The 15,000-nt window shown below is 43.3% G+C and overlaps 1 protein-coding gene across 3 annotated transcripts in view; it reads left to right on the top strand.

Annotated features, from left to right (window-relative positions):
* Positions 1–15,000, top strand: part of grik4 (glutamate receptor, ionotropic, kainate 4) — a 233,162-nt gene that overhangs the window by 131,186 nt on the left and 86,976 nt on the right. For all 3 annotated transcript variants that reach the window (XM_083772591.1, XM_083772590.1, XM_083772589.1), the window contains exon 4: positions 14,439–14,603. In XM_083772591.1, the coding sequence (XP_083628717.1) occupies positions 14,439–14,603 (165 nt within the window). The remainder of the gene's footprint in view (positions 1–14,438; positions 14,604–15,000) is intronic.

Below are 15,000 nucleotides of genomic sequence, written 5' to 3'. Positions count from 1 at the left end.
CGTGTGCGTGTGTGCACGCGTGTTTGTGTGTGGCCAGACAATTGGGAGACATCCAGGGAGAGGCAGACAAGTACTGTGATTAGCCCTGCTGAGCTATTTTATTAATCCCTCAGAGGGAATATTGGGTTGACTAAAGAGAAAAAATGTGCACATCGATGAACAACGATGGCATTTCTGGCTTTCTGTTTCCGCATTTTCAGAGTTACCGTGTGGGGACCCCCCCACACGGTAACTCGGTCATTTCTCTGTAATTTCTCAACCGTTTCGGACCCGGGGCGGCTCGCCAGAACTGGCCCGGCCCCCTGGGCGGGGACCCCCGGGGACCCCACACGGAGTTGCACCACTTACTTCACACGGGTGTGATCTTTTTAATATTAAATGCCTTTGATTTCCGCTGGAATAGACTATATGATTAATCTGTCATGCTTAATTACCATGGCTATAACGGCCATTAGGCCAATTGCACTCCAGCATGTTTGTCTTATACGGACCCGAAGCTATACATGCATCTGGGCTAAACTCCTTTTAGCCGACCACCTGTTGTTGAAGCCGCTCGTCAAAGTGCTTATCATCTCTGTCAGAGGCTGGGGAACGTAATGAGGAGATGTTTGGAGAGAAATTAAATTTAGTCTTCAAAAGTGATTGGCCGGAATGACATTTGTGATGATTTGATTGGCTGAGCACGGAATGTGATGTCTGATGATGTATACAGTATGATAAGAGCACCCCTCACTTCACTTCAAGTGTGATTTATTTAGAGTCAACAATCAGCTAAAAAAGCCATACAATAAAGCAGCAAACAAAACAAAATGTTTTCAGAAAGCAGCCAACAAAACCTGTGGCATATGTAATATGTATGTACTATGTTTTGTTAGGTATTGCGAATGTAGGTCGCATTTTACTATAAAAACTTGAAAACATATACTATAATATTACTGTTTTTGGTCAAGTATATACCGGTACTATACACTACTACTGGGTAAATTAATAATAGCCCTATTACAGTAATATATTAAAAGTAACTCGTTACTGCCCACCACTGGTAGCGAGGCAGATGTGTGAATCTGTGATTAATCTCCCTGCTTTTAATTACCAGGGGGAGGTGCTGAGAGTAATCGTTAGGTTAATGGCACCAACGGCAGATAAGAATGAACTTATGCAATTATGCTCTGACTCTAAAGTTGTCACATTCATTATTTAACCAGAGTAGGTCACAAGCACAGGAATATGCACCTGTGTATATTGGTAAATTATTGATACACATGCAGTAGGCCATATCACTCGCACACATTTGTGCGTGCGTGCATGCACAGACACACACAGAGAGAGATAGAGAGAGAGTCTGAGATAGCTCTTATTAAAAGGGAGGAAGGGAGGTCTGTATTTAAGGGAGATAAATCCCTATTGGCTAATAGCTCAGTCTGATGTGTCCAGACTGAAGTCAATGGCTTCATCCTGGGGTAGTTTGGGCTGTATTTGTATAGGAGGTTTGGTATTTATTGCAGCAGAAAACCACTTGAGATGTCTGTGATTAAAACTGATGAGATATGGGTCTGACCAGCAACAGAGACAGTTGCAATACTGCCATCGTCCTAATCTCTCTCTCTCTCTCTCTCTCTCTCTCTCTCTACATCCAGATATTCGTGAGAATCGTGACAAGGCACGACAACAAGCTGCTTGCGTCGCTAGCAAGCGGCTTTGCCACAAATGTGGCGTGGGAAAAGCATGGGTGGGGAAGCTTGTCGTTAACCTTGTCGTGTATATGTGGGTGTACTACGGGTTAGGGGAAGCAACATAAAATGTAAAAAGACAATTGGAATAAAAAAGGAATATAATATTTATTCCAGACAAAATTAGGAATATTTGCAAGAAATATACAATAATATACAAGCAAACTTAATCTAACTAACAAAACCCAAACTACAAACCTGATGAACACAAATCAAATAATAGAACTAAAACTTAGCACAAATAAAGATCTGAGTTGGTTAGAGCAGCGGCCTTTCTCAGCTTCCAGAGGCATGTTATGGGAACACAGCCTCTTGCTAGGCTTTCAAAGACAGATGGTTGAAAGACTGGTTTTGGGTGAAAGGGCAGAGGAAGTGATTCTCTGCTGCCGAAGCTGACAGTCCTCTAATCAGAATTGTTTGTGAAGGAGCTTTATAGTGGGTTGGGTGTGGCCACCATCCAATCCACTGCTTAGGTGTCACTGTGTCAGAGCCAACCAATCTGTGAAGATGGCCAATTCCCCACAGCAGCTGGCAGTCTTCAGCTGGCAGTCTCTCTCTCTCTCTCTCTCTCTCTCTCTCTCTCTCTCTCTCTCTCTCTGGGCTATGTCACAGGGACCGCTTTTTGTGTTTTTTTGTATTTTTGGCCTGCCACAGGTAAAAGGGCGCCCAAAGAAACGCCTGGCTTTAAAAGTGTTAACATGGTCAGAACGCATACCAGTAGTTTGAAGTTAAAATGGATTTCAAAATTTTGAATCAAGTAACGTTAAAACTGTCTAGAGTGCACACAAAAGTAGTACATGTTCACATGACCCCGGAAGTGTTTTGTGAAATGCCCCTTTAATTATTCAGCGTCAGTGGCTGTAACACAATAGTGCTTCTAGAAACACTGAACTGTTGGTTGAAATAAAGAAGAAAGGTAAAACCAAAGCAGAACTATAAAAACAAATCACACTTCTGTAAAGTGAGGGGTTCCCACTGTATTTACATTGGCCATATGACGTCTCACGTTGTCATTTAGTGCGCTATCCATAGACTTGGCTGACAAATGATGTGCGTCATAAGTGCTCTAAACAAAGTGCATAGACTTCCATAGCTGGCTCTAAAGTGCTCTAAACATCATCAAAGTCCATATACTTGGCTGGAAAACGATTTACATCATAAGCTCTAACAAACATTAAAAATCCCATAGACTTGGCTGCCATATGATGTAATCTTCAAAAGTGCCCCTCCAAAAAGAAGGGAATAGAACATATTTCATATTCTTTCTCACCAGATGGCGAGTCTGCACGCTGACTTGACTCCTCAACCCTGGTGTCAAACACCTGTCCACCCTCATCTACTCACCTGAATGAATAAACACGCACGCATGCACATGTGTCCGTGCACACACAGACACGCACACAATTAACACCAATCCCACTCCATTATGCTGTGTCTTTGATCGTGATCACAGTGAAGAATCTGGCAAAGCCTTCAGTGCTTCCCCCTCCCTTTAAACCAGCTGTGCCAATGCCTTTGCCATCCCAACCTGCTGGCACAACCACCGGCAGATGCTACTATACCCTGGCCCTGGCCATCACTTCTGGCTAGCTGGTGTGTTTGTCTGTGCCTTGCCTGCTGTTTCATTAGCATTCCAGTTAATTGTTAGTTCACCAGGAAACTAACAGGGCAGCTAGACTAATGGATATGGTTCAGGTGCCTATATGAGAAGTCAACTTGCCTCCCTTTGTGGCGTTCGATATTGACAGTTCAGTCGACCTTGCATGGGCCGGCTGCACCCGGCTGCACCCCATGCGTGTGTGTGTGCGCATGCACAGAGTGTTACAGCCACTTCTATTTGCGTTTAACTTCATAGCAGGGGTCTAGTCACATATATACTGTATATAATGTTGTTCCCCCCACACACTGTTCTCACAGTTATTCCAAGGTCAATTTCCCACCTGTTTTGTTGATCATCTTTCAAAACTGTGTCAACTCTTGTAAGCTGTAGTGATGTTAGATGGCCAGTGGTTTTCAACCTTTTTTCCATTAGTTATTTGTCATTTGAGCCACGGACCAGGACACCATTTGAGGAGATTTAGCCTCTCAAACCCAAAACTTAGAATATGATGTTGTTGTTGTTGTTGTTGTTGGATACAATTCTGCCCACAATCCCATGCTGTATTGATGTGGTACCATAGGAGACACAACAGGCATAAATGTTGATCAAAATAGTATATTATTCTACAAGTCTTGAGAGCATAAAATTAATGTTCACACGCTCAAGAGTTAAAGATCTGTAAGGGTTCATTTGGTTATCAACTCTCCATGCATCATTTAGCTGTGTACCACCTGGAACCTCCTCAAGGTTGACAACAACTGGTGTATAACGAGGCCCCAGTGGCCACCATAGCACAACGGCTCCATAGTTATATCTATAGTGCAGACGGCCCTGCCCCTCTCTCTCTCTCTCTCTCTCTCTCTCTGTCTCTCTCTCCATTACCTCCCATAAACATCTCTTCACGTCTCCCTCAGCATCTCTAAATCTGTCTCTTCTGTCAGTCTTTACCAGCGTGCTTCCCGTCTCTAGAGGGACGGTTTCCCTGAAGCTCACATTAACCTACTCCAGCATTGCTTTACCGTCAAGATAAACAGCGTTCTGCACCCACCGCCCATCGCTGATCATCTGACAAACAGTACGATAATGCGTACTGAACCGTTACATCTGCTCAGCTCTTAGATGTGGAAATACATACATGAGATCCCTTGCTGTCTTACTGGTTTGCAGAGTAGAATTCTTGTGTGTATAGCTAGTTTTTTATTTTTTAATAACTCATCTTGTATTTTAATGTTATACAATGTTATTGTTGTTATGTTTAATGTTATTGTCTTAATCTTTTTTATAATTTTTGATATTTGTATTTTATTTTTGAGTGGTGCAACCACTCCAAGGAACAGCAATGTCCGTGTCCGCCTATGTGTCCGCCTATGTGTTCACCTATGTATGTGTTAATGAGCACCATAATGAGTACCAGTAGGGGCGCTGTTTGCCAGAAACAGAGGGAGGGATAGTGCTGCACTGTTGCCTGCTAATGAGAGAGAGAGAGAGAGAGAGAGAGATAGAGAGAGAGAGGTGGTGGGGGGGAATTGCACCACTCAGTTCACACGGGTGTGATTCTTCTCATATGTTTTGTATTTCATTGAAGCACATTGAGTCCTCGCTTGTCGTGTGAAATGTGCTGTATACATAAACTTGACTTGACTTGATTATGTGGAAACACAGACTGAGATGAGAGTGAGTCAAAATTCTCATCATTTCAGAGCTGTCATCATGGTACTTCCATCCATGCTTCCCCAGCCATGTTTGATCTGATAAATGGATGAATAAATATAAGTTCCACTAGAGTGTAGCCATCGTTTCAAGGGTTAGGGTAGATATTGTTTATGCCATTTGCCAATAAACAAAACTCTGTGGATGACAAACTCCCAACAGCAAATGACATCCATCAGGAGTACAGAGAGCCCTCAAGGCAAAGAAAATCTGCTACCTCATGAATAAAAACCGTACAAGCTGGTCTAAAAAAAAAAAAGAAAAAAACATCTCAGATGCAATGACAGAGTGGGCCCTTGGAGTAAACGTTACATCTGAGGCAAGGACTGATGAGTAAACAAGTCCTCTCAGAACTGTTCATTAAAGCTTCATGAAGCGAGCGCAGCTCTCCGTCCACTGCATATAGGGATCTTCTTCAATAATACAATACATGTTTCCACAGATGTAAGTACAAAGTCAAAACATGGGTGCCTAGTTGAGATCAAGCCTATACACTCAACCCGTAATTCAGTGTTTTTGTTGTGAACAATACAACACCTCTACTTTCTACTTTTGTGGGCCAGATGAAATATGCAAAATTAGTCTAGTCTAGTGTATGAGAGCTGTGCATATATGTCCTTTTTCACTCACACTTAAACCATTATTTGCGTTTCTGGAGGCAGTGTTTCCTCCCGCTCTGTCCTCTCTCCAACCTCACTCCACGCTCTCCTCTTTTCCCACAATCCCCCCTTGATCTCCATCTGCTGCCTCCTTCCTCTCGTCAGCCTGTCGTCCGGTCTCTCCTGTGCGTCCGTGAGGCAATCTATATGTACTGGCCCAGGTAGAGGAGGGAGACGGGTTGACTGACAGGTGAACGGACACTGTGGAGTGTGGTGGAGTCCATCAGCGGGTGTCAGTCCACCTGCCTAACTGGATCCACAGCAGTAGCACCATCACTACCACCATCACTACCACCACACATGGTGTTCTTTCTCTCACATGCCCCCCCCCCCCCCCCCCCCCCTCTCTCCCGTCTCTCCTCTCGAAACTCTCTCGTCTCCTTGCTCCATGCTGTCTGTTACTCCTATGCCACTCTGTTATTTTGCTAAAGAAAGACAGACGGATGGGGTGTTCTACCATATTGTCAGGGTTGATAACTGCATTTGTACTGAAAAGCAATGAGAAGTTAGACCTCATGCTGTGCACCACTGGGCGCTGCCATGTTTTCTCTGTCTCATCGCCCGACGCACGAAATTGTACTTTGACCTAAATATGTCAATTATGACTGTGCTGGTAACAGTCCGTGGGAGGAGGTTTAAAATGTTCATTTTGATTTTAATCTACTTAATGCCACTTTTCTTTTTTGACTTTCGCCTTTTTTCTTTTTATTGATAGTCTCGGCACACTGCCAGACTGGATTACCAGCCACGGTGCCCAGACAGCTACGCCAGCCGCCCAGGGCCCCACATGACACTTGACTTAACTGAATGGCACTCGAAAGACAAATTAACACCCTTCCTTAATGTCCATGTTGTAAATGGTGCCCCTGAAAAAGCATTAAGTATAGAATCTTTGACAACTGATGTTTTTAGTGCCATGTTAGTTTGACCCCCTCAGTGAGTGGGCGTACAGTGATGACATGGCAGCAGCAAGCGCTTGATGCTCAATCACACAAACCGCACGCCTTCACTGCGAGGAGGCGACAACCAATGTGAGCACGCTGTCGGAGACGAGCCCATGGCAGTGTGATCCAGGCACGAATCACACACCCACTCTATCTGTCTATGACGACCCCTCTATTTATCATCACCCAGGCTGTCAACAAATACTTCAATCACAAGGTATACAGGACCATTTGTCCAGTGGTGTAAAGTAACTATAAAGTACATTTACTCAAGTACTAAGTAAAATTTTGCGTATTTCCAATTTTCTGTTATTTTACTTCTACACCATTATAATGTACATCTCAGAGGCATATTGTACTTTTACACCTCGACACTTTGAGAGATTTGATTATTATTACAAAACACACATTAGCCACTTCTATCCACTACAGTATTTTGGCCATTTGAAAATAGCCCGTCTACAAGCTCAAAAAGCGTCGCCTTGTGCCACTTTGTGAGGTTTGTGAGGTCCGCTATTATTTAGTTAATTAGGTTTTGATTTGTTTTATATATTTAAAAACGTGTGAATAGGGACATATGGGTATACTTTCTACTTTTGGTATTTAAGTAGGCTACCAAAAGTACCAAATTGATACTTTTACTTACGTAAAGAAACGTGTACTTTTTCCACCACTAGTTACAATGCTCATGTCCTCCTGATCTGGATGGCAACTAAACGTGTCCACATGGGGAGGCTGAGTATCGAGTGGATTACTAAACTATACATAATATAGAGAGTTGGGTCACTTTGCATTGATGCATTCCAAGTTGGGCGGGAACCCCTTTTGGTGTTTTAAACATTATGTTATAATTTAGCTATTGAAAAATGTCAGATCTACAAGCTCATAGCGCGCTACGAGCTTGTACGTCTGCTATTTTTTTTTATTGTGAAAATATTTATTTCAGAAAACTGGAGGATTTAGAAGATTTGTAGTAAAGGGACCATTGAACATTTATGATGAGGGGTCACTGGTGGCACATAAGTTGGTGAGCCAATAGAGAGCCAGCGGTGGATTCCAGCGCAAGTTTGAAATGGCCCCTCTAGTCCTTGGAAAGGTCCTTGGAAAGGACTAGAGGGGCGTGCGTGCCCCTCTAGTCCTTGGAACGCACTCACGCACGCACTCACGCACGCACGCACGCTCATGGACACATTCACAGTTCACACATGCGGAAAACATTTGAAATGACTCCAGCCTCTCTGCTAATTAATTTATAGAGATCATCAGAGATGTGTGATTTCCAAAGCAAAAATACCAAAAACCAATTAAGCTTCTGATTGACATCGGAGATTATTTGCATAAATTAAGAAGGTGAATCAGCCGCAGGAACTCTCTGTGATACACAAATCTAGTCTCACAGATTGTCTATAACTGCACGTGCGCACACACTCACACACACACACACACACACACACACACACACGCACACGCACACGCACACGCACACACACACACACACACGGTCCTTGGAGTTAGCTGGTTTCTGCGAATATATTATTATGCTTGAACACTTAAAGACAATCATGGTGGTAAAGAGTGACTATAAAACAGTAATGCAGGGAGGGAGAGAGAGAGGCAGTTGCATTTATAAGGGTCTCAGAGGAGAGATAGATGAGTTGCTTTTTGTCGTTGTGTGGTTTTAATAGCCATGCTGGTGTGAATCCAGCAGGGCTCACAGTGTTTTACTTGTGGATGTTGCCATTTAGCTCCATTTAAACCTGTGTCAGCTCCCATCTCTGTGCTTCTGTGTGTTGGCATGATGTCAGGAAAAAACAGATGTGTTCCCTCCTGAACACATGCTACAATGGACCTATCATTCAGTGCAAGAGCAAGGACACTTTGGTTTGGGTTATTTTCATTAACCTATTTATTCATTCATTCATTCCTTCCTTTATTAATCCATGAATTAAAAAATATATACAAATTATATTGTCAGGGAGGTGGATCTGTATTGTTTACAGCAGCCAGTCACTTATATTTGATTATTTGATACAGTCTGTTTCTAGCGAACATTTAACTAATTCAGCAGCAGTAACAACAGTCACTGTAGTCTGATATTCTTCATATCCATATGAGTGAAATGGCCTTGATGATTATTTTTCAAAACGTTTTTATATGAGGTGATCTAAAAAAACTATTCAAATAAAAAGTACATGAACCCGTGGACTTATAATGCCCTCTACCGATATTGACGACAGACTTCGGATCCCCATATAGGGAGTACTGTCCGAAATCATCGCTATTATAGTCAAATAAGTCTGGATCCCCATATAGGGAGTAGGGAACGACCCTATGAATGCGGACGCAGCCTGTCTCTCCTCACCATGGCATTGGTAAAATGAATGAAAATGGACAGTGTCTCCTTGAGTATGTGGCACACACTGTTCCTCAACCTATACCAACTCATACTTTAACACTAAACCCTGTCACAAAGTCTCCTGGAGACACCCACGGTCTGGTCACTGTCACCAACTGAACCTGATCCTATTCCTAACACAATATGCAGATCTCAGAAGCATCCGCCACACTGCGGAGGCTTCAGTTTGACTGTGACACAAATGTAAAGTCCAGCTATAGACACAAATATATATATTTAGCCTACAGAGCCAAACGTGTCTCATCTCGGTAATATGTAATTGTTGTTTATTCAGCTGTGAGATTAACAGGGACACTTTGACAATGAAATGAAGGGTGTCGTCTAGCCAGAAGTGCAATACAGTAATGCAGTAATGAGAGAATGAATACAGAAAAATGTACAGTATGTACAGTAATGTATACGGAATAATAAATAAATAGAATCAATTAGAGTATGTTGGCAGAACCAAGTAAATACAAATAATTATATAAGAAGAACAATCTGTACAGTGCAAGCAATGCATGATGAAGATAATATATGCATATATACAGTATACACACCCACCCCCACATTCCCACACTCTCTAACATGCTACTAAATATAAGCATGAGTTCAGATGGGTAGAGGGATGGAGGGACGGAAGGGGTGTCAAGGTTCAGTGTCATTGGGGAGGGGCAGAGTTCACCAAGAAGACAGCAGCAGGAAAGAAGCTGTTTCTATTGGCCCCTAGTACCCCTACACACTGTAGCTGGACGCATCTCTCTCTCTCTCTCTCTCTCTCTCTCTCTCTCTCTCTCTCTCTCTCTCTCTCTCTCTCTCTCTCTCTCTCTCTCTCTCTCTCTCTGATTCCGATGCGGTTTTATCAACATTATTCAAGTGCAATGCGTTGGTTTTATGGACTATTTAACAGCAACATTGCGCTAATATTGCTACCTTAGGGATTTACCCAAGGAATAAGTTATCATGACCATCTATCGATACAGTCGACAGACAGACAGACAGACAGTGAGCAGTGAGCTGTGCTCTTATTGGCTGTAATATGGCCTTCTCGGGACGCGGTCACAACCCAGTTCATACTGTACGATGTCCAGTCGGCGAGAGAGCCAAATACCAACCCTGCTTGATATTCAGAAACGTTCGGGAAGGTGTCGGCGAGCGTTTTTATCGGTGCTATATCTTTTTGCAGAGCCTTTCACACACAGCGAGCAAAACCTCAGCGATCAAAGCCCGATCTTGCGTCAGATCGGGGGTTTTGTCGGCGAGCGCCAAAAATGGTCCCCGACAGCATAATCGGAGCAAATATCGGGCAGTGTGTATGAGCCATAAGCCTACTATGCACTCCCACAGGTATCTATCTGTATAGAAATGTCATTTGGATTGTAGCACGTCCTGACAGTGGCATCATGCATATTTAGGAATCCACCACCCATTATGGCCAATAAACGTTGGTTCCCTGGAGACAGACACATGGTGCAGTTCAAAGCCATGCTGTTTGTTCATTCAGCTTACATAGTCGTAACGCCATTGATCGTTTGATGTGAAATATTGAACTTGCTGTATTTCCATAATGGCAATGCACTGGAGTGACTTGACTGGATAATATAGTATTGATGTAAACAGTTGGGCGTCAGGCCTTTGTGTCTACGGAATAGGCCTACATTCATTTGTTAACAGTGGAGAGAGCAAGTGTTTATCCAACTTTTCATTCATCCATCCCGTCCTTCCAAGCTGTTCATTCATCCAGTAATTTATTAATTCATGTAGTAACATTATTGTATAAGAAAGTATAACATTATTTTTGTAACATTGTTCTGATTGCTGTTTGATTATATGATCAGAGTTTGTATAGTTCATATCAAACATTAGATTGAAATTAAATATAACTGAGTGTTCAGTTATCACATTTGATGAATTTGACCCCAATGCCTTTATTACCATGTAAGGTTATTACACTTATCGCCATTAGATCAGTGAACATGCACGCACGCACACACGCACGCACGCACTCACTCACTCACTCACTCACTCACTCACTCACTCACGCACGCATCCATGCACGCATGCACGCACGCACGCACGCATGCACGCAAGCACACATAGGCCATGAGCCAAAATTCCCAAATTGCGCGTTATGCATCCAAAGGGTGGGCAATTTTATTTTCGATTTTCTGACTAGCTGTACATCTCTACTTTATAGTTTGGCATGATAACCATTGCAAACTCGTAGCTTAGTGGTGGTTATCATGCGTTGAATATGTGGACCCCTGTATTGTCACCATCAAAATGTCCTAACAAATATATGGATAACTTTTGAACCTTAACTTGTGTCAAGACTAATGAAACCACTTTTCTACATAATTAAAACATGGGAAATTGTTTGGAATGGTTATTGTACTTGTTCAAAACTTCTATATATGCTTAAATGGCATTTTAATGCAATATTTCCATCCCAAATATGATTATTTTGAAAAAAGCTAGTAAATATACCCATTTTAAAAGTGTATGCTGAGACCCAACATGTTTCTAATGGCAATAGAAAGCTGCCCATCATTCTAAGCTTCGATTTGAGTGGTAACATGTGGTTGTACCTCCTGACATACTGTCAGAAATGTGATAAGTGATGACATGAGCCAGCGTCCCAAACAGACAGAAACCCCTTCCATGCTAGCCTCATCATGGCCTCATAGACAATTTTGTGAAGCCTGACAGCACGGTTGTACCTGCGCCCTTCCATCACAGCTGTGATGGAGCCTTCTGCAATGACACCAGACTCCACACACAGGTCACGGAGGCCAGCATCCTGAAACCTCTTCCCAATGGTCGATAGGAAGTTGCAGATGGTATGGAACGCTCCCATCCTCAATATGATGTTACTGAACTTCTCATGTTTCCAAATGATTTCTGTGGCCTTGGCGTAGAGAGCTTGGTCAAAGACACAGACAATCTCATTCAGTTCCAAGGTCTCCATGATGTTCAGAGTTTGGGTGAGGATTTCATTGACAGTCGACATATCAGTAGCTGGGGCATTGATTGTTGGTAGGTAGCCCACAGTGTCCTGGACGACTTGTATGTCAGTGCGGATGAGGATGTTAAATCCAGTCCAACTGCTGATAGTTTGGTCGTCTGGGTTTGGCATCCTGGTGAGCAGCCAGATCAAGTTTTTCACCCTGGCATCCTGGATTTGTTTCCCTGCGTCCGCATCTAGGCTGACTATGGCTGGAGGACCCACTCTCTGACCAGAGTTGTAAATGGGGAATGATGATGTTGTTGGAGAGATGCTCCGCTTCCTAGACTTTCCAATTGTATTCATTTCATCTCGTGGCATTGGTCCAATCATTCTGGGCTGTACGGCAATGCCATTTACTCTATGTGAAGTGCCCCCTCCACTGGTTGTCTCCTCCAAGCGGTCTATATTATCCCAGGCAAGGGTGGTGAAGACTCCTTTGCAGAGGTTGCTTGGCAATGCGACACTCATCTGGGATTGCTCCAGCTTTTGAAGACACAGTGCCAGGGAGTTGGTGAGTCGTTCAACTCTTTGAGATACCATCTCAAAGAGTTGAACGACTCACCAACTCCCTGGGCAGTGATCTTGTGTATGCCGTCACTGGTGGCAAGACCAAACCACCAAAGTACATCATGCTGCCCTTTGCGGTCAAGTCTCTCACAGGGAATACAGAACTGATTTGTGTGCTGAATCGACTGGGCCACGGTGTTTCATACACACAAGTTGAGCAGATAGACACGGCACTGTGTCTTCAAAAGCTGGAGCAATCCCAGATGAGTGTCGCATTGCCAAGCAACCTCTGCAAAGGGCTACCTACCAACAATCAATGCCCCAGCTACTGATATGTCGACTGTCAATGAAATCCTCACCCAAATTCTGAACATCATGGAGACCTTGGAACTGAATGAGATTGTCTGTGTCTTTGACCAAGCTCTCTACGCCAAGGCCACAGAAATCATTTGGAAACATGAGAAGTTCAGTAACATCATATTGAGGATGGGAGCGTTCCATACCATCTGCAACTTCCTATCGACCATTGGGAAGAGGTTTCAGGATGCTGGCCTCCGTGACCTGTGTGTGGAGTCTGGTGTCATTGCAGAAGGCTCCATCACAGCTGTGATGGAAGGGCGCAGGTACAACCGTGCTGTCAGGCTTCACAAAATTGTCTATGAGGCCATGATGAGGCTAGCATGGAAGGGGTTTCTGTCTGTTTGGGACGCTGGCTCATGTCATCACTTATCACATTTCTGACAGTATGTCAGGAGGTACAACCACATGTTACCACTCAAATCGAAGCTTAGAACGATGGGCAGCTTTCTATTGCCATTAGAAACATGTTGGGTCCCAGCATACACTTTTAAAATGGGTATATTTACTAGCTTTTTTCAAAATCATCATATTTGGGATGGAAATATTGCATTAAAATGCCATTTAAGCATATATAGAAGTTTTGAACAAGTACAATAACCATTCCAAACAATTTCCCATGTTTTAATTATGTAGAAAAGTGGTTTCATTAGTCTTGACACAAGTTAAGGTTCAAAAGTTATCCATATATTTGTTAGGACATTTTGATGGTGACAATACAGGGGTCCACATATTCAACGCATGATAACCACCACTAAGCTACGAGTTTGCAATGGTTATCATGCCAAACTATAAAGTAGAGATGTACAGCTAGTCAGAAAATCGAAAATAAAATTGCCCACCCTTTGGATGCATAACGCGCAATTTGGGAATTTTGGCTCATGGCCTAACACGCACGCACGACACCATTCTGTAAGCAGAATGGTGAAGATTGAAAAATGGATTCCAAAATGGAATATGCAGATAGTCAGAGCTGCTGCTCCTTTGTGCAGAAACTGAGGTGGTTCGGGCACAGGTAAGGACTTCTCTTGGTCACTTCCCCACAGAGGTTTACCAGACACGCCCAGCTGCAGGGAAGAGGCCACAGGGCGCAGACCTAGGACCAGATGGTGGGATTAACATTATATCCATGGTGGCCTGGGAGGAGGCCACAGGGCAGACCTAGGACCAGATGGTGGGATTATTATTATATCCATGGTGGCCTGCAGGGAAGTCCTTGGGATTCCCTGTCAGAGCTTGCTAATTTGGCCTGGGAAAGGGAATCGGAGTCTGGGATAGAACTGCTACCTGCGTGACCCGCTTTTGGATAAGGGGTTGAAGATAGATGGACATTTTAGACCACTACTTTATTATAATTATCATTCCTCAGGGCAGTAACTGTGTTGAACTCGAATTGATTTTGATCTTGTAGCCCGTGTGTTTACAGTGTCTCTCTCTCTCTCTCTCTCTCTCTCTCTCTCTCTCTCTCTCTCTCTCTCTCTCTCTCTCTCTCTCTCTCTCTCTCTCTCTCTCTCTCTCTCTCTCTCCAGCCGCCATCCTTGACGACCCTATGGAGTGCAGCAGAGGAGAGCGGCTAGCCATAACACTGGCAAAAAACAGCATCAACAGAAACAGTAATCGCTCTACCACCGGCAAGCTGGAGGTGGACATCTTTGAACTGCTAAGGGACAGCGAATATGAGATGGGGGAGACAAGTAAGTAATGGGGAAATGAAGAAATGCTAATAAAGAACCAGATAGAGGGAGCGTGTGCGTTCGTGTGTGTAGCTCACTCGTATGGCTCTTCTTTAGTCATTTAGATTCAGGACGTCTCTCCTCTCTTCCATCTGTTCCATGAGCACATAAAGATAGGTCTGTCAACCTTTTGGTCAAACAAATAACTGAATATGGATGACAGCTCAGTGTCGTTTGGGGGGTACAAAATCAGCTGTCATATTCTATATATATTTGTTATAGCTGCAGGAGTCAAAAGTTGTGTTTATGTCTGTTCCAGGTTATGTTTCATTTTAATCAATACTGAGAACTGCAGAATCTTTAGTTTTTAGAGTCTGGACCTAAAGTACTACAAGTATGTGAGAATTGGAGCTGATTG

Source organism: Protomyctophum parallelum, assembly GCF_964188405.1.
Source record: "Protomyctophum parallelum genome assembly, chromosome: 9".
In the NCBI taxonomy this organism is placed as follows: domain Eukaryota; kingdom Metazoa; phylum Chordata; class Actinopteri; order Myctophiformes; family Myctophidae; genus Protomyctophum; species Protomyctophum parallelum.
This window is presented reverse-complemented; position numbering and strand designations above follow the sequence as displayed.